Raw genomic sequence first — 21,658 nt, 5'->3', positions numbered from 1 at the left:
AGATTCCAGACAAATCAGTTGATCTCTTAAACCTTATTGCCATTTTATAAAGAGAGTGCAGTGGTCTCTGAGATATTTATAACTTTCATCATCCTTGATCATAAGTTAAATAGGGAGCCATAGAATTATATCAGGTTTCATGATGAATTAACGGTAGTAGTTACATTTTACTCTTTGCCTGATTCATATGTTTAAAAAACAATGCAGCAGAAATAGTTCTGTAATGTAAAAGGTCAGAATGTGACGGAAAGGTTCTTCATTGTAGTAAGTGGTTGCGCAGCAGATAGAAATGTAAATAGATGTCACGAACAGCTACGCTATTCGCGACTGCTCGGCTTCTCTCTCTGATCGGATCCAGCTGTTTGACAGCTGGGACTTCACTTCCGGTCAGATCACCCCGGTCACCTAGACATATGCTGGGACGATCTCTCTGCTCTCAAGTCGCACCCGGCAGTCTGAGAGCTTTCCATACACAGTCTTTGTTCTATTGAGACTGATTACACCTTCATAGGTTGCCCTTCTCTGATTGGTCCTGTGCAGTATATAAAGCAGGAAGGGCTTAGCCTTCCTGCCGGTAATAGCATTTTTGACCTGCTTTGTATTGTCTGCTGGCTCCTAATTGATTTCCTGTTACTGACCCTTGGCTTGTGCTGGATTATGATTGTAACCTGAGTTCCCTGACTGCTGGCTTGCTATTTGGTTACTTTTGCTTGCTGCCAGCCCTGACCCTTTGCCTGTTTTTTGACAACTCTATTTGCTACAGACCCCTGACCTCGCCTGCCTTTGACTATCCACTGCCATCCTTACTCCCGCCTCATATTTCCTAGGTACCGTATTGCCCATAAGCATACACTATGCTAGAGTTAAGACCTGGGGGCATCTGAATGCCTATGAGCGCGACAAGCTCTACGGGAAAGGCAGCTGCTATAGGCGAAGACCTCTATCACTAGTTCTGCAAGCTTATGACAGTAGCTGCTAGCCGTAACTATAGATTAATCTGTAATTCTTGACATCCTTCTCTTTGTATGAATATAATCCATACAGAGCCCCTTAAAGGTCAGCAGCCAGAACGATAGCTGAAGGTGTAAAGGGCAATATTGTGTAGTAAAATGAAATGATATTTATAAGTCAATAAGAAATACATGTATATAATAATAACAAAACAGTTATTTTATCTGGATAACCGGGGTAAAGTCAGCTTCATAATCCTTACCCATGAATGGACTACTACATTTGTGGATAGTTAGTTTCCAAGATATCAGAAATACATTACAGAAGTGGAAGTTGCTCAATCAATTTATAGGCTCATAGCAGGTGCATGGAAGGTGGGATTATCCTGAAAGAAACAAACACAAAGTAAAATCCCCCAGCACACTGCTATAGCCAGCAATGAAGCTGCCATTTCTACTTGTACATAAAAATGCAAAAGTCTCAGTTGCACACATTTGCAAATGTATGTTAAGCCACCCGCTACTCTACGGCGCTTTTGCTAATAGAGTGGTCCTAACTCTAAACAGTGAGAGTCCCACATATTTGGGCTATGCATATATGTGTTTTTAAATTGAGAGCTTACTTACCAAGAAGTACCCTAGAAGCCTCCAAATGGCAATACAGCACCAGCACTCCTGATCAGCTACTGACACCAACACACCTCTCAGTCAAATACAGAGGTGGAAGTTGCTCAATCAATTTATAGGCTCATAGAAGGTGCTTGAAATATATCAGAATTGTCCTCTAGTCTGGGGTAACATGCTTCATCTTCTAGGGGATAATAAACATAGTCTATGTTTGTCCTCTGTTTGCTTATATGTAAAGTGTCATATTGCTAGTTTTTTTAATTCAAGTCTACATCACGGCAAGGATGCCAATTTCTAACTCCGTGGAAATTTGTGCTAATCTACCTCTGCTATATTACCAGTTTGGACTTCATCATGGCGGCCTCACTGACTGATATATCTATGTTGTGTTTAATTGGTATAGTGTCAGGGATGCTGATCTGAACTTATCCCCCTGCCAATTCCAGCAGCTGTGACACTTCTGGAGTAAGAATTAGTCTATTAAGATCATGTGTTGGGATGGTGAACACATCTTGAGAAATGACAGGACCCCAAATTATGCTAGTCTGCAATTTTGTCTTCCTAATCCCGAGGGCACATCACCGTTATCACAAACTAAGAATCTGAGCACGTGGGTGTAACCAGAGGTGACATATCAAATCAGAATGGGGGAGAACTAAAATATACACTTATATAGACAATATACACAGATCGCAGGCCTTATAAATGTGATAGATTTTGTGTAATATGTTTGGAATATCTGACAGGGCTAGTTAATAATAATAATGATTTTAAACTAACTATAGAAAGAGACTAAATATCTAGGTTTATTTTAATGTGCCACCAACAGGAAGCTAGTTCTGTCCTGTGAAAAAACATGATAATCATCATCACCATTTATTTATATAGCGCCACTTATTCCGCAGCGCTGTACATCAGTCCCTGCCCCACTGGAGCTAACAGACACAGACAGACAGACATAGAGAGAGAGAGTAGGGTCAATTTGATAGCAGCCAATTAACCTACTAGTATGTTTTTGGAGTGTGGGAGGAAACTGGAGCACCTGGAGGAAACCCATGCAAACACGGGGAAAACATACAAACTCCACACAGATAAGGCCATGGTCGGGAATTGAACTCATGACCCCAGTGCTGTGTGGCAGAAGTGCTACCGTGCTGCCACCGTGCTGCCCCACTTGTGTGGACCCATGGAAAATAGCAAATTGAGTCTATCAAACTTCTGCAGTCTTGAAGTGATTAAATCATTTTACTGTATTCTTTGCACTATGTCACGGTTACAGAACAAAGATACAAGGTAGATGTTATTTATGCATTTCAAGAACTATAAACAGAAAGTTGTATAAAATTCTTCTTATCACTAGTTTCTGAATAACGTCATGAGGTGGGACCTGTATGTGACCATGTGACTGTCTATTATATGTAAGTCTTCCTATGGGATTAATAAGAACAAGAATACTCCCCTGAGCCCAAGACAGGTTTGACCACATTTTATGATGAGATTGTGGAGTGTTGGGTAAAACACAGCAGTAAGTCAATGAGTGACAGGACACATACATCACGTTACTGAGAGACCTGAGTCACACACCAAAGGGATTACTCCTTATAACAAGGCAGAAGTGAGAGCTCAGTGTCAGGAATAATCTGAGAAATGATGAAGGACGTTTGTTATTTCCTGAGCTTTCTACTGGTGTCTGGTAAGTGGTTTATATATTGTACATAGGAGGAACCTGGCAATGTGTGTTCTTTATGTCATACACTACTAGCTGTATACAATGTCTGTGTTACTTATCACCTGGTGAACTAACTGCTCCAGAAATTTATTAAAATGTCTTAATTTCATTATATGTCACACTCTTTATAACATCTCCACCGTTATGTTCTACATTTGCCTTATACAGAACCTTTACCGCACTTTCAACAGTTTTTCCCCCAACTAGTAGTATGAGTCTAGCAATGATCCCAGCAGTACCCTCTCATATATAATTGAGTGACATGGAATTCATGTTAATTAAAGTAACAAACAAACTCCAAAAAAAAAAAAAAAGTACTGCAAAAATGCCCTGTTTAAAAAAAAATAAAAAAATAATAATAAAAATGATATATATATTGTTTTCTAGACTTCTGTGAAATATGAATTATGTTGAATGTGATCATTAGATTTCCAGGCTGTAAGGACTCACTGGATGGGAATGTTTAAATAGTTTCAGAGATGTTTCCTAATAACAATATTACATTATGATGCTCAAATTTTACAAACTAAGGCTACACCCAGACTATTGTTTAATTAGTGGGGAAATGGTTCCAACGTTCACTTAAAAAACCTGTGTATAAACTCTTTTGTTTTGGTTTTCTAAGAACATACGTGGAACATGAGCGGAACGTGGGAGCATAAAAACACTTCTGGGGCCTGATTCATTAGTGATCTTATCTTGTGCAAAAGTTAAGATGCTTATTTTTAAGAAGAAATGGTGAGATAAGAGTGAAGTTAAGATGGATTTTCATCTTAACTGAAAATTTTTTTCACTTACGCAGTGGATTTTGCTTCTTATCTCCCTTTCCTGAGCATGCACAGAGTGGATTTGCTTGAGATAAGCAAAAAACAGAAGATAGGATCACTAATGAATCAGGCCCCTGGTGTTTCTAAAAAGGAAGAGACATCCATCTGGGTTTTACATAAATCATCATCCCCACAGACATTTTGCCTTTCTATTTTTATAAACTTTTACCAGTGTACTTAGATTTGTAGTGGTGCTCAGGAAAGACTGGGAAAATATGAATTTTTCCCACAATGGGATCAGATATTTTCAATATATGAAAGACTTGCACACTTTCTTATGTTTCCACAGGAGTGAATGGGGGAGGTATTTTATGTGTGTCTTTGAACTTTCTCCTCCTGTGCAATTAATTTCTCCCCTGGCTAGTCACGAGGACAGACCTATCCTCTTGCAAACAGAAGAGTTTTTAACGCTGTAATATTACATGTTAATGCTTAGCATCAGAAAATAGCTCTCGACTCAGAGAATAATGGGCTAAAATCTAAAATTAGAATTTAAACACAATTTACAGTAATCTGTGATTCCCAAATGACTGATGGTTCATCATTGGGTCAGTTTCCACTACTAACTATAACACACATACAGGAAGACTCTTTGGTTAGTATTCAATCAAATTGTTGTCCAGGTGATGTATCCTTGGACTCAGACCACATACCTCATTAACAAGCAATATCTTAAGGCACAAAGTTATACAAACACTCTGTATGTATCCTGTCTCAGAAATATCAGTAACGTAATATGTTTTCTGCATTTATAATGATATACAATAGACACACTATGCCAATAATATAAATACATTTATGCAATAAGTCCCACTTTCATCTGAGGAAAGTTGTACCAGCCACACATCCTAAATGCACATTTTCCTCCCCTTGAAATTAAGTATCTATCTCTCAACATAAAACATATTTTGCCTGTAGACCTGCATTCAGCAAACGACATCCTGATCCGCCCAGTTCCTCCCATAATAAGGAGGTAACTTTACACCCCTTAGGCACCATAAACTCTCCGTTCTGTACAATTGGTGTTAGAGTGAAATGGGTATATAATATCACAAAAATGTTTCTAGCATTGTAAATAACATTCAATATCTATCAAGACATATGCAAAAATAATCATGTATTGCATCATTTTAAACAGCAGTTTTGGGTGAAATACCAGCAGTTGTAAGTCATCCAAATGTTTTCTTTATGGGGATTAAATGGTCCCACAACATCTTGTGAGCACCCAACACTATTGGGATGGCTTTTCTTGGCTGCCACTGGCTACCTGTCTGAAAAGACCCAGTTGGCATGAACGAGAGGATTGCCATGATTTTCCCCCAAATATCCAGTCTTCTCAACCATTTCCCTGTGTCTATATAGAACAACCACGCACCATAGTATATGCCTAGTATATTTATTTTCTCAGTGGCCCAACTTTATACTGAGCTACAGACACATATTGTTCCCATGGGGATGACGGGACATCGGTGACACAAATAAATAGTCAAACCCAGCTGACAGAGAACAAGTTTCTGAAGCAGATGTCACAATACATTAACCACTTGTTTGCTGACACTCAGTGATTTTCTGGAAGCCATGTTATCTAAGCCAATTAATTTCATACTCGTAATCATGACCACATTAATATAGCACTTTCCTAATATTCCTGATTATGCTAGAATTATGACAGCTGTTATTTGAAAAATGTATATATATTTATAATATGAAATATAGGTAAAAGTATCACTGTTTGAAATGGGTTTGGTTACAATCAATGTGAGAAGGAAGTGGCTCAGAGGTTAAATACACTTGTTGTAAAACAATGATGCCTTGTATGAGAGAGGTGAAATGCAGGAGGTGCAGCTGCACTGACTGACAACTTGGCACTTCGGATATTAAGTCCATTCTGTATTTACAATAGGGACTGTCATCCATAAAATTGTAATATGCTGGATTAACTATGGGAATACACTGGGCCCCTATAGTTAATTTTTTCTCAGTGGCCCCAACATTTCAAATGACCATTCACACTCTAAAGGGCTTCATGGGGATTTTACTATTATCCATATTGTTTTGGCCAAATCACTGAAGCTCTCTTACATCCTTTTACATATTTAATTGCAAGCTTAGCTGGACAGGGCCATTTATGATAGGCAGTACAGTACAAATCAGTGGACCTATTTATGAATATCAGAGTGTGGAAATTAGCTTTGGTGCATGCGGTGGTAATCGCTTCCGCGGCTACGAAAAATCCAAAAGCGACAACAACTGCAAGAAAGCAACGGTTTAATGTAAAAAACGACATGAATATTGACAGACTTACCTTCAGAACGACTCTGCAGATATCCGATGGAGGCAGAAGGATGACAGGACCTCCTTCCAACTGGCCAACTCTAAGACCCCGATAACATATCTGATGTTACTATAATACTCAATCCAGTCCAAACAAAGGAAGTTCCATTTGACAGTCGCTTACTAGTGAAAACTAAGTCTTCCTCCAAATTTTGTTGATGATATTTGCTCTCCATATACACTGTCAATCTAAAATCCAGTAATAATAATAAACATAAATATAATTGGAGAACTATGCGTCCACATATACACATTCACGTGCGTCTTTCTGAACGAGCTCCATGCAACCAATGACATAAATGTATAAATATGTATGCGGATATAAGGAATGGGAAATCCGGGGAATAAAGAACAAATAAAAATTATATTATCAGTTATAAATGAAATCACATTGTGAACCTCGTCCACACTTATATCTATTCCAGTTGTCATAATATACTGTTTAGATCTATGTTTTCTTTCAGCTCATCGGGATAAAGAGTGCTCATTTGATAAATCTAAAGGCTTCCTGAATACATAATCTTTTATATCTATAACCCCCTCTTGAAGTTTGTTTAACTTGTTTTATTCCACAATAATCAAAGTGCTAAGGTCACTATTATGAAAGGGCTCAAATGTTTAGGAACACTATGAGTTTGCGATTTATTGAGAATATTCCTCCTATGTTCTGTGAATCTTCTTTTTAGTGGTCTCATTGTCCTGCACATATATTGTTTATTGCATCCACATGACAGCATATATATTGCATAACCAGTATCACAATTTATAAAGCTCTTAACATATTTTTTTTTTTCACTTTAGTTATTCGATTTTTAATATATTTGCATATCAAACATGGGTGCTTGCCACATTTATAGCAACAAACGTACCTCACCGGAAACCAATTTACATCTTTACCCTCTTGTTGTATTTTTGTAACATAACATCATTCTTTTTGGTACCAAAGAAACTTGGTGCAACCAAATTTTTTCACGTTCCTATTTTTCCAAAAGGTTTCTGTGGTAGTACAGTCTTTAGAACGGTATCTTGCACTAGAATTCAATATTTTTTCTGATATTTTTAAAATTATGTTAACACATATTAATTTTGGAGAATTGTATCTGATGTGCCAGAAAAGGAGGTTATCTTTTGTTGTTTATCCTTGCTGGTAATTCCAACCTATCCCTTAGATCAACTTCCCTAACAGCTTTTTTCAAAAGATCCACTGGATAGACTAACTCTATAAAACTCTGTATCATCGAGTCTGCTTGACTCTTAAAATGATCTTGAAAGGGAACTATTATATTTACGTCACATTAGTTGCCCCTTTGGTATATAGACATGACTTTGAGTATGTAGCAGTGCCTATTGTAGAGTGGAGTGGGGTTTTATTTGCACCAGTTATAAGATGGTGGGAGTCAGGCATCATCCAATAATGTTAATGGGAGGGATGCTTCATTGGAGATGCAGTTGTTCTAGGTGCACTTTTCCCAATGTTAAATAAGCTTCATACACGCAAAAGAGTTACCTGTAAATAAGAGGGTCCAGATATCCCCTCACTCTCACGATTCATATAAGCAATAAATGATGCTAAACTGAACAGTATTTTAATAGGAAAGCATAAGATTTTTGATTTAATGAAAGGAGTTGTTGTAAATGGTTGGAGATTCCACTTTGACGTGACTTTCTACACTGCGCCACTACTCCATCCAGTGTGCTCCATAAAATAAATATTGAGTTAAATGTATCATAGCAACCAATCAGGTTCAAGCTATCATTTGTCTAGTATATTATAGAAATGATAGCTACAATCTGTTTGGTTGTCATGGGCAACGCCTCCACTTTATCTTTTTAGAAGTTTGATACATTTACTCCCTTGTGCATCCTGCATAGTAAAATCATATGAAATCCAAAAAATGTAGTATACAGATGCACCAAACATAAACTTGGCATAATTAATATATCATTTTCAATATTTGTCTTTATTTCAATATTTACCTGTGTACTGTTAGACCAAGACAAGAAATATGAAGAGATAGAATTAGTAAGTGACATTAATATTATTATTATAATTATTATTATTATGATTATTTATTTGCATAGGGCTTACAGTTTAAATTCTCTAGCACAAAACCACATTCTAAGGTCCACTTTGTTAGCAGACAGTTTATCTGCCAGTATGTTGTTGGTACCCGGAACACCCAGAAAAAAATTCCCTTCAGAATCCACACAGATAGTGCCCGGGTCAAATTCGATCCCATGGCCTCCTCCATTTCAATAATTGAGTTCCTTTAATCTTTTTCAGTATATCCAACTGCGGCCCAACCAGTCTGTGGAACTCCAGTGATCACCAGTCGGATAGTTGGCGGGACGGATGCTACTGACGGAGCATGGCCATGGCAGGCCAGTCTGCAGTACCAAGGTTCCCATATTTGTGGTGGGTCCCTGATCTCTGACCAATGGATACTGACAGCTGCTCACTGCTTTGGAATGTAAGTTGCTCTCTGGGTGTGTACAGGGATCCATGACCAGAAACATTGATTTCTGATTGATACTAATGCACCCTCAGAGCCAATCCCCAAGCTGTGCTATACTATATTGTACTATATACAGTGTACATTGGACATTACACTATCATTATTAGGTACAGTAGGTGCCTATGTGAAAAATAACACAATTTATTATATATACACTGTCACTGATGGATAGGAATCAGTGACATCTAGATATATTTAATAATACCCAGTTGTGGAAAATACAACATTATATATTCAATATAAATGACTCTTTCTACACATAGAGACATTCCTACTGGTTATATATATGTCCTAATAGAGTACCATGAATGAGACAAACCTATGGTTCCTGCTGATGTTGGCTGTGTCCCTGGCACCTGGACCATACATGTACCTAGTGCTTTAGGTCCAGTAGGTCCTGGTACATATAGAGGTCACACTCTGGTCCTAGTCAGAAGTGTAATCTCTGGAACACCTATTGCCAAGACACTGTCCATAGCTAAAGATATAATAATGTCAAATAAATTTTACATAAATTGAGATACAACTGGTTAAACAGAAGTTCCAATGATACAATCTTCAAGTTCCACTTTATTTTGTCATTTCATGGATGTGGTTTTGCATTTTATGGAACTTATAGATAAGAAATAGAGCTGTGTAAAAAAACAAGAAGACATTTTTTTGTCATTGCCTCTCCTTACCACTGCATATCTGTGTGTATCTAGCAAAATTAAAATATAAGGTATTGGATCATATGTTGATCAAAACATTTAACCCTGCATCCCAGTGTCAATGGTACCTCATTGTGTGCAGGTCCTACCGTTTATGCCTCAAACACCAAGTGCTCTGATGATGGTGTGGTTGGGGTATAATAAAGCAACAAAAAGTGTAAATTCCACAGCTAAATGTATAACAAGGTGAAGATACAGTAGGAAAGTTTTAAAAAGTGTCGAAAATAAATTTCAAATGCATTTTGGACCATCTGCGTAGATGCGTCTGTGGAATGCAGCTACGGAGAAAGCAGCTGTATATTTATTAAACCATTGAAGATTTATGATTGTTTTCCTGCATTATATGAGAATTGTTAGAAATGGTCTTTATTAGTACACAGACAGAAATATAAGGAAATTGCAGGAGAGAAAGCTTAGTGAAACATAGCGCTGAGATTCGTTAAGTAATTGCTGCTAATCTGATAGAATGGGATATCAATGTATTGAGGACAATGGTGATGTCACAGGGGGTGTGGCTATACAGTCACATTTACATAATATGATAACAAAATGTAACGTGAGGCAACACATGTGTATGATGTCATCATAAGGGAGTGGCTATGAATTGTGATGTATGTATGGATTGTCATAAACGCTGCTGAATGCCAGTATCACCTCTAAGAGGATAATGCTCAACATTATCTATCTTTACCGGATCTTTCACCATCTGTATTGGCCCACATTATTTATAGTCGTTCTGAAATTTCGTCTTGGATGTCCTTTTGTCAACTCAAATTCAATTTTTCAAAAACTGAGCTAATTATCCTTCTATCAGTCAACAGAAGCTTCTTCCTGACATCTCTATTTCTCTTGACAACATAGTAATACACCCCAGTCATCAAGCTCTCTGCCTAGGTGTCATCTTTGACTTTGAACAGACCTTTGTCCCCACATCCGTTCTGTATCAAAATCCTGTTACACATAACTAACAAACTTTTCTAGACTGTGCACATATCTCACACAAAACTGTACATCCAGTTGTGTGCCGTATCGTGCCTTAAATAGCTCTAGCGTGCTCAGTAATGGAGTGTAGGCAATTAAATGGTATTTGCCTGATTCAAGGGAAGCTACTTGTAAACCTCTTATTAGAGTACATATGTATGAGTGTTGTATTAATAAGTGTTGAGATGCTAAAAAAATAAAAATAAAGAGTAAATAAATCTACGCAGTCACTGAGCTGTGTTCGAAGCACTCAGAAAACGTGTGAGCTGTCGCAAGGTGAAAGAGTAAATATCTACACAGATAGTAAGCAAGTAATCGGTGCACTGTGGTGGCTTAGAGCAGTGGATCCCAAACTTTCTCTGTTCGAGGCACCCTTAGAATCTCCATAATTTTTTGAAGGCACCCCTAAAGCCAAAATAATTACCAAATACTCCCATGCCTTGCTTACCACCACAAGTTAACCGTGCATGATACTCATGCATTCTAGAAAATGTTTGTTCCCCGGGGGGATGTTAGGGCGGGGCAATTTAGGCCCCGCCCCCTTTCCGACTTCTGAGGCTGCCGGGGGCTGCACAGTATGTGCAGGTCCGCTCGGCAGTGACAGGCAGGGACATTGTGCTGCCTGGCTGCTCTGATTGTGTTTAAAACACAGCAGCACACTGTCACTGCCAAACGGACCTGCACATACTGTGCAGCCGTCGGCAGCAAACCCCTGCTAAGGGGGGGGGGGGGATTGCCCCGATCGCACCCCCCTGGATCCGCCACTGTACACATGTGTGTTCATGAGGTAAAATTACCTCACGAAAATGAGTTTGACCCCTCAACTCGTCAATAATGTCAGTATACCAAATTTCAGCCCTTTTTGAGGTTTTTTTTCCCATACACACTTTGGGGCATATTCAATTAGCTTTTGGATTTGCGGTAACGCGCCGGAACAGCCGCGAAACGTAATACACGGTACCACAATAACGTGGATTTTCATTCGCAGCCCATAGGGTTGCAAACGAAAATCCGCATTAATGCGGTACCGTAATACCCGCAAGAACGCGCACTTTTCGCGGCAACGCGCGTTACCACAAATCCAAAAGCTAATTGAATATGCCCCCAAGAATTTAGTAGGTCAGTTAACCCGTGCATTATACTCATGCATTCTAGTCAAATCAAGCTACTTAAGGTGTTAAAAAGGTTCTTGTCATGCATTTGGGATATAGCCCAGGCCTCAACCACCAACCACTCCCCACTGTCACCCCCGGCAACCACCAACCACTCCCCACTGTCACCCCCGGCAACCACCAACCACTCCCCACTGTCACCCCCGGCAACCACCAATCACTCCCCACTGTCACCCCCGGCAACCACCAACCACTCCCAACTGTCACTTCTCCTTCAAGAAATATATATATATTTTTTTTAAATCTTTATAAACACTTTTAACAATTAACAAATTAAATTAACAAATTAAAAACATCTTAGTATACCAAATTTCAGCCATTTCTGAATTTTTTTTTCCACACACACTAAGAATTTAGTAGGTCAGTGTATAACTCCGCCCAGCAGGTGGCGCTGCAGCTTGGTTTTATTTTTTCCACACACACACAGACAGACTAACACACGCCACTAGACATTTATATTATAGATTATTATTATTATTATTATTTATATATATATATATAAATATATATATATATATATTTTTTTTTAAATAATAATAATTGTGTCATGACAATACTGCTAAGATGTATGACTTGTGACAACACTCTTCTTATGCTTAAAATAAAAACATTCCTTAGTTTACGACCAAAAGAGAGATCTTGTGATGTATTTTATGAATGTTTTCTGATTTACTGATAACATTTTGCAAGCTCTGATTTTTCACTTTTTTTTTAGAAATAACTCACCACAGAGCTTTGAGTAAATGCATCCTGAACTTTTAAAAAAATTATTTGGCTTTGTCATTTAGGTCTACAAATCCGTCAGACTACATCATTGTTCTGGGCGAGTATCAGCTGCAGATCACTAGTTCTAACCAGAATATGTCCAGCGTGCAGAGTATAATAGTGAACTCCCTGTACATCAATGAGGGATCCAGCGGGGACATCGCTCTGGTACAACTATCCAACCCGATCACCTATACTGAGTTCATTCTACCCGTGTGTCTGCCTCCAGCATCTACGACCTTCCCATCTGGGATGATTTGTTGGGTAACTGGATGGGGAAATACTGGAAATGGAGGTAAGAATACACATATTAGCAGTGAGATTTACCTTCCATGCATGTACTTCAGTGGCAATTTAGTGGAGGTGAGCAAATTTGTGTAGTACTGTTCCTCAGAATCTCCTCATTCTGCATTTGGCCGAGGTATGTGGCACCAAAGTAGAGCTGGAAGGTTCTATTGCTGGAACTCCTCAGCTCTGCAAAACACGTGTTATACTGTTAAATACAATTCACATGAAATTTCAATGAAGCTTTCAATGGCCTCTTACTATAAAGCAGCGCCTCATCAAATACCAATAAAACAGAATTACTAAAGACAAACTATAATAATACTAAAGTCACTGGCGCAACAGTGATCAAAGGCAGCTTATGGCAAATTAAAATAGGTCATACCTGTACCTACTAATCTTAATCAAAAAACAACATCGAAAATTTGCTGACAAGCGCCAATATATGTAGGGAAAAAGGAAAAGAAAAAGAAAAAATAAACAATAAATAAAAAATACCTCAAATATGAATCCCTATATAAAACAAAAACAAAAACAAAAATAAATACAGCAAAGGTCTAATCACTAATTCAAGCACCAAGAAAACATTAATGTTACCAAGAAAACATTAATGGTAGATTAAATATAGTCCCATTAAAGTCCACACAAAAGTTCCGTCCAAAATCCTGAATTCCAAAATTCTGAATTCCAAAATTATAAACAGGATCTTCTATGGTGTAGCCTCTCCATTCACAAATGGCCCATGGATGTACATAGAAGAAAACAGAAAACAAACAAACATATTGCGATCTGTAGAATCAATATGATGAAGGATAATATCCCTTTATGATGCCCGTGCACTGGTTAAGAATACAACAAACACCTCGTGGATAATTCTCTTACCCCACAGGGGTGTGTACTTACTAGAGAAAATACAGATCAAAACATGTAGTAAGCTCTTTATATTGAATCCTCAATCCAACAGGAAATTCACTCCACCGCGATAAAAAGAGAAAAAGGAGAAAGACTCCATAGTGTAAAATCTTTAACACAATTTATTCCCACATAAAACAGCAAATAGCGTAGAAATAACTCCAAACATAAGAATCCGGTTACGCCAGGAATGGCTGGACCCTTACCGTCCTTCTCTCTAAAACGAGCCTGGTAGATGTAATACAATAGCAAGACGTGTCCCGGGTAGCACTCCAGCAAAGCCCGCTCCGTAGGAGAGAAAAGGGCTTAAAAGGAATCCCAGCTATCGGCGTCTGACGTCAGTATCCGAAGTATAATCCCTCCCGTCAACCAAAGCGTTTCGGCTTTCTTGGAGCCTTTGTCAAGGTATATAGGAGGGGTTAGAGACCTAGATCCTTTTATATCCTCAAGCCGCTGAATTGTTCATAACAACTGTCCATTACATGACAAGAGATATCTGTATTGTGCATCAACAGTTGTCCGTTAGATGACAAAAGATTTCCACTGCATTGGTCATTAACAACTGTCCATTACAGGACAAGAGATTTCTTCCTCTATCAGACATATTTGCGACTATGCAATGGAGCTCCAGACATATTTGCATATTGGCAGGTGGTAGCATATTAAGGGGGTATTTAATTGTGCACTGAATTACTAGTAATTAGTGAAATAACAAAGCAATAAAAAAAACAAGTGATAATGGTGAAATCATTAAATTTAGGGCTTGTTCACATCTATCCACTTTTAATGTGCTTTTGGGTTGGGTGCGATATCCTGAGGCTTGGGATACCGACACCCAGTACACCAACAACAAAAAACGGACAGTTAAATAACGACATAATTAAAATGTACACTTACCTTTACACTGACGGTGGGCATTACCGAAACTACTGCTATGCGACTGTTGTTAAATGCGAAGATGGTGGATGCCGGCGATTCATTCTGACATCACTTAAGTTGCGTAAGTTCGGCGCACCCTAACCCTAGTCCTAACCCCTAAATCCCGACCCCTAAGCCCTAACCCCTAACCCCTAACCCCTAAAATTTACATAAAGCTTTGAATGTAGATGTTGCCGTTTTCGGTGACGTCAGAATGAAGCTCCGGCATCTTCGCATTTAACAGCAGTCGCCTAGCAATGGTTTCGGTAATGTCCGCTGTCGGTGTAAAGAAAAGTGTACATTTTAATTATGTTGTTATTTAAATGTTTGTTTGTTTTTTTTGCATGTATAGTCGGTGTCAGTATACCAAGCGTTGGGATATAGATTACTACCGGTGCTTTTTAGCTACTAAGTAACTAGGGTAAATAATTTTCTTAAGGGCTAATTCCCACCATTGGGCCTGATTCATGTTCAGACGTAGATCCATTTGTATAGCTTACCTTCCGTGAAATAACACCAATCAATGCAATTTCATGCAATTAATGTCCGAAATGCAAAGTACAATTACGACTGTCTACAACTGCCTACAACCTTTAGTGTCAAAACGGGGGACGGAAAGGACAGACTAACATAAGCAATGTACAGTGAGGGTGTTCCAGTGCATTGCAGCTGAGTCAAGTCTAATTTCTATAACTCATTATATTATATTATTATGAGTTGTTTCTAGGATTTATGTTAAAATTGTTTCTTTAATGAAATGTGACTTTTTATTGAACTATGCTCAAGTTCCATCTTCTTTTTTAGCAGGCTAGTTGCTTTTGGACTTGAATCATTAATCATATTTACTATGTGATGTTTCCATAGAACCGCCAATTCCAGGTGCTTTGATGTAATTTTTTAAAATGCCACTTTTATTAAAGACAAAGCCCATCAGGTTTTGATGTTAATAAATTGTCGTTTAAAAAAAATGACTTCAAAGCGCCGGAAACCGGTGGTTCTGCGGAACCGTCGCATAGCAAATAGACCCTATTGTGTTCTAAAGTTTTATTGCAGTGTTTAAAGTTTTAGAATGTGTCCTATTTATTTTGCATTAATGTGCAATACCAGTGCAATAGTTTACAATACATTGAAAGTGCTTGAAAAATGCAGGAAAAGTGTGAATTAGTTAGTATCCATTGTCCCAGTTTATGTGGGTTAATGACTGTGTATTTTGACTAACAAGAAAATCTATAGACTATGTCAGTGGTTCCCAAACTTTCTCAGTTTGAGGCACCCTTAGGGTCACCATAATCTTTCCAAGGCACCCCTAAGCCAAAATAATTACCGGGTAGTCCCGTTTTTTAGGTAGTTGGGTCAAAATGAAGTAAGATGTATTTAGGCCCCTTCACCATCACATTGTGCCCCTTCATCATATCCCTGCGCCCCTTCACCATATTACTCTGTCCCCTTCTTCGCCATCTCACACTCTGTGTCCCATTCTTCGCCGTCTCTCTCTGTCCCCCTCCTTCAGCGTCTCTCTCTGTCCCCCTTCAGTCTCCTTTACTTACCTTCTTTCTTAACGTCCTCTCTGCTGCTGCCCTCACTGAGGCTGACGGACATGATGACGTTACACCCGGCAATTAGTGAGGAGAAGGATCCGGCGCTGGATGATTGGTAATTTTTTTTTTGTGTTTTTTTTTTCTCTTCTTTTTCTTGCTAGGGTGATCGCGGCATCCCTGTGACAGCGCCGCGGCACCCCAGGGAGCGCACAGTTTGGGAACCTCTGGACTATGTTATATATATTTTATTTTTGTTATTAACAATATTTATTTCCATAGTGCCAGCATATTCAGTAGCGCTATATTATACATATATATGATATCTATATGAAAATGTGATAGTAGAAAGTGGTAGAGAAATGAAAAATATTGGTATGTTAATGGTATTTCTGGGTTTATGTAAGAAAAGACCCTCACTTGGCATGACTCTGGTAATATTACTATATTTTATTATATGTTTTGTTTATGGGAGCGTCCCAATGTTGACCTATGGTTTAGTCTATTTATGACTGTCTTCCCGCAGTGAGTCTACCGCCCCCGGGGACCCTGCAGCAGGTGATTGTGCCTATTATCAGCACAGCAGAATGTGACGAGATGTACCACATCGACTCCGACATTGAGTCCAGTGTTGAAATCATCCCTAGTGACCAGATCTGTGCCGGGTACCAGGCTGGACAGCAGGACTCCTGCCAGGTACATCAATCATATCTACACTGATAAGACCTGTCCCTGATAATACACTCACTAATCAGAGGAGTGCAGTATGGCCGGGAACCACAACAGTGGCCATGTCACCGAAACATAGAATGTTGCCTCCAGATAAATAGCAGCTGCCCATGTACACACTAATGACTAATCCTCTGGTCATTCCACAGTATAACTGTTGGTTTCCCTACAGCATCTGCTGGTCTGTACTTCCAGGCACCTACTACTCTGTCAGTGAGCTGAACATGATCTACGTAGAGTAAAACAGAATTACAGCATGGATGTCTATGAGAACAGCCGTACAGGGAAAATATGTGATAACCTATAGGAACAAATTCAGTTCATTCTCTAAACACTGATATGAAAACAATGAAATCTGGTTTCTATGAGTCTCAGCATTTCGTTCCCATTCACCAGTTTTCAAATAATTCCCAAATATATTTTACTACAAATTGGATTTCAAAGGTGTGTAGGATAAATAGTCAGCTTGTAATATAGGTCAATGTTAGGATGTTTATAAATATAAAATATACTTTTATACTATGTGAAGGTTCACAGAAAACGTCATCATAGATGACACAGTCTTATGGGTCTGGTTCAGAGTTGCAAATTTACCATAATCTACGTTCATAAGAGCAGCATGTAAAAATAGCATCTTTGCTCCCATATGTTGAGCTGTACACATCTTAAGATCTGTGCCGGCCGGAGCCAGAAGCATAGGCACATGGTTTACACCAAGCGTACGTCACAGACACTTACATCCCACTTGTTGCCATGTTTGTCTTATGTGCACCAAGCTCACATGCTATTAGGCATCAACAGAACTTTAGAAAACCTCTCTGATAGAGCAGTAACAACTCCTGGTCTTGTGTACTAAAACAAAACAATTTCCTTAAACATGCACCCAAAATTATAATAAATGCCCAAGCAATGAAGGAAGCAACAATAAGCATCAACCGTGAAAACACAAGCAGCCAATCACAAGCGGTTTGCTTGTGCCCTCATCATCAGTAACAATTTGCACCTGCACAGAACCACCAACAAATAATACGACTCTTTCAGGCGTATTCGTCTCTTTATCATGATCTGCATCCATTAAAAATGGTTTATTGCAGTGACTGCACATTAGAATGCCCCCATCCTACCCCATCCCACCTCACCAGGCGCGGGCTGGCGTAAGTGGCCTAACCAGACATATCATCATGGGTGCACGCTCTCAATTTCATGAGCAGAGTGATTTCCCACAAGATACTCTATGCCATCTGGCATAGTAGTAAGGATGCATCTGCCCCTATGTGTTTTAAAGATGATGTTTTTATGTCATGAGGTCACATTTTCATGTGCCTCACCGTTCTCCTGACCATCAGAGCCTGAATGTATTTTTTTTTATAAAGCTGCTGGAGCAAAATGGCATCATAACCTTCACCATTGCCTTAAGTCTTTGAACTTTGCCTTCAGAGACACACTCAGGGCTAGATTTACCAAGCTGCGGGTTTGAAAAAGAGGGGATGTTGCCTATAGCAACCAATCAGATTCTAGCTGTCATTTTGTAGACAGCACTAAATAAATGAAAGCTAGAATCTGATTGGTTGCTATAGGCAACATCCCCACTTTTTCAAACACGCAGCTTAGTAAATCTAGGCCTTGGTCTTAATAACCCATTTGAATCCAATCCCACACTTCCTTGGTGGCAACTTGGTGAGTTGCTGGTTCTGGAGCGAATTGTTAAATTCTCTCTCTATGTTAGCAGCCTTATCCCATTTTTGCTATTTATGGATAGGCATTCCTTGTATCTCCTCGCCCGGCTTTAATTGTGGTGATGTTCGAGCCATTTGGCTGGAATGTTCTTCTTCCATCTTCTGGCTCTTCTAATGTATGAGTGAAATTACTTCCTTTTTTGATAACTTATATCTGCATTTTATACAACGTGCTGTACTGATTGACCTTGCTTCTCAGACTGAACTTCTTGTGATATTTTGTGTATTCAGGCCCACTACCTGTAAGTAGAATCTTTGGCATTCTGCCAAATTTGTTGGTTACTTAAGCAAGTTTTTCTTTGAGTTTCTCTAGTACTTCATTCTTGTTGTGAAGCAGGTAGAAAACAGTGTATATTGATTATCGGTGAATGTGAGAAAATACTTCTTCCTTCCAGGGTTCTCAGTACTCTTTAGTCCACACATTTCGGTGTGTATCAAGTTTTGAGTCTGTTCAGCTCCGTTACCTCTGCATTTTGGATAATCTGTCCCAGCCGTCCTTTCCTTTCATACAGCTAGCAGATGACCAGTAACAATCTGCTCTTTAATTAGTGTCCTTTATTTCTCCAGCCTGTAAAATAATATGAATGTTAGAAGTCAACTTTGATTTCTTAGACCTGTACAAAAACACTTGGTCAATGGCTTTATATAGTCAGAGGACTCCTCAGTGACCTGTAATATCCTTACCATTTACAGTAAGGTGCTGCGTTATCTCATCTATAAATGTTTCAGTATCAAACATTGATGAATACATCAGGATGTTTCCAGACCTTGAGGTTTTGAGGTCATTTCTCTATTCAGCAAGTCCAAAACAACTTCTTTGATGATTGCAAGTAACTTTTCATGGCTGTTATATGTGTTTTAAAGACAGTAATGCCAACAAATTTAGAATTGTGAGATCATTTCTAAGTCTGTTCCTCAGAACATGTAAATAGCTGGTGATTTTCATTGTATTTGCAGGGAGACTCTGGAGGCCCCCTGGTCTGTAAAATTCAGGATGTCTGGTATCAAGCTGGCATTGTGAGCTGGGGTCATGACTGCGCCTTGGTTAACCGGCCCGGAGTTTATACCGATGTTCCCGATTACATTGACTGGATCAGCTCCTATGGAGCATCGAATAATGTTGAGTCCCTAGTATCTGTTTCCACTGCATCAGTGCTGCTCCTGGTGACCTGTTTACTACTGCACAGTTGATCCATGATGAGGATCCATCTTCATGTTTTGGCTTTGTTTTTGGTTTTGGATCTGGATTTTATTAAAAGTTGTGAAAAAAAGGTTTAAATCATATGATTTCAGCTGTTTTTGTTAGTATTTATGGCATTAACATTAATCTACAGTCATTTATATTTTGTAACGATCTTTTAACAGCTGTCAAAATTGTCACCAATTTTGGCCCAAGGCTTCAGCGAGCTGGCTAAACTTAGTGGCAACACAGCAGCAAAAATACATATAAGATACAATTCCTAGGAAACATAGTGGTAGAGCAGTGGCGGACAGGATGGCAGTTTAATAAAGTAAAGGACCAAGACAAAGAACAAAGTAAAAGAGCACTGGCTGATAGGATGATCATTTTAGAAGAGAGAATATCCCAGAGTAGGCTCGCTCCACAACCGAAATGGTTTGAGAACATCACTGAAGCATAAAACTGGAGTTCAACCTCGTTACCACGTCTTGCCTCAGTTGGTGGCGTGTCAGGTCAGTTATTTTTCAGCTACTGTAATATTAGTAATGATAGTTATTTTATGTGCCACTGACATCATCTCCTGCACCGGCCTCTCATCTTTTAAGAAATTCTGAACAACCAAGTTTTGTGTGGAAAATAGTGGCAGAGCAATGACCGATAGGATGGTCATTGTAGAAAAGAAAATAGACAAAGGTGCACCTGACCCAAAAGTGAACTTGTGGGAGAAAGATCATGGACACAATATTTTCAACATTAGACAGCATGTGTTATGGGGAGTAAAGAGGCAGTAATCAAAGCTCCTTAGACGACAGTAACATCGTAAGACATTTAGCCAAGCAGACAGATGAAGGTGGACTGCATCCAGAGGAAATATGGTGAGATAAAGACCACGGACAGCATGCCTCATGGAAAGTAAAGAGTCAGTAATCAAAGCTCATTAGATAGACAGCAGCGTTGTAAAACATTTAGACAAGTAGATAGATGAAAATGGACTACATCTAGAAGAAATATGGTAAAATGAAGACTATGGACACAATATTTTTAACGTTAGACAGCATGCCTTATTGAAAGTAAAGTGTCAATAATCAAAGCTCAGCAGACTGGCAGGGGCTCAGTAGACATTTAGACAAGTAGATAGACAAAGGTGGGTTGTACCCTGAAGAAAAATGGTGGGAGAAAAACCACAGACACAATATTTTTAACGTTAGACAGCATGCCTCATTGAAAAATAAAGAAGCAGTAATCAGAGCTCAGAAGACCTTTTACACAAGATGATAGACCATAGTTTAACATACCAAGCACTTCAGTGACAGGGACTGCCACTTTTATGGCTGAAGTGCTTGATTTGTTTGGGTCCCCACGCAAGAGAATATTTTGGTTGTTGGTTGGTGAACTGAAGAATAGATAGGGATTTTAACAATTTACTACTGGGCATTAGGCTAACAACGGTCATCATCCTCTTTATTGATAATGTCATCACACTCATCATCATCCTCATCACTGATATCAAGATCATCATCATGCAATATTAGTTCATCTCCAGTGGATTCTAGCGTTACTGATTATGTTTGTAATTGGTGGCAACAATGGTATTCTTCATATGATTTAAAGTAAATTTTTATTAAACCCTGTTTTTCTACATTTTTGGAAAGTAGTCTCCTCCAACAATCACTCACAATGTTCCCATCTTTGCTAAACCCTCTTTCCGAGTACACACTGGATGTTGGGCACATTAAGTACACCATAGCAAGT

At 38.9% G+C, this 21,658-nt stretch overlaps 1 protein-coding gene across 1 annotated transcript in view; it reads left to right on the top strand.

Annotated features, from left to right (window-relative positions):
* LOC142098425 (transmembrane protease serine 9-like) overlaps positions 1–20,008 on the top strand; it is a 52,247-nt gene extending 32,239 nt beyond the window's left edge. Inside the window, exons 6-9 of the mRNA XM_075181273.1 lie at positions 8,752–8,938; positions 12,635–12,906; positions 16,788–16,957; positions 19,684–20,008. Coding sequence (XP_075037374.1) covers positions 8,752–8,938; positions 12,635–12,906; positions 16,788–16,957; positions 19,684–19,917 — 863 coding nt within the window. The 3' untranslated portion in view covers positions 19,918–20,008. The remainder of the gene's footprint in view (positions 1–8,751; positions 8,939–12,634; positions 12,907–16,787; positions 16,958–19,683) is intronic.
* Positions 20,009–21,658: the final 1,650 nt, after the last annotated feature.

The sequence above is a fragment of the Mixophyes fleayi genome, chromosome 7, assembly GCF_038048845.1.
Source record: "Mixophyes fleayi isolate aMixFle1 chromosome 7, aMixFle1.hap1, whole genome shotgun sequence".
Classification (NCBI taxonomy): domain Eukaryota; kingdom Metazoa; phylum Chordata; class Amphibia; order Anura; family Limnodynastidae; genus Mixophyes; species Mixophyes fleayi.
Note: the sequence above shows the minus strand (reverse complement) of the source record. Positions and strands in the feature narration are given on the sequence as shown.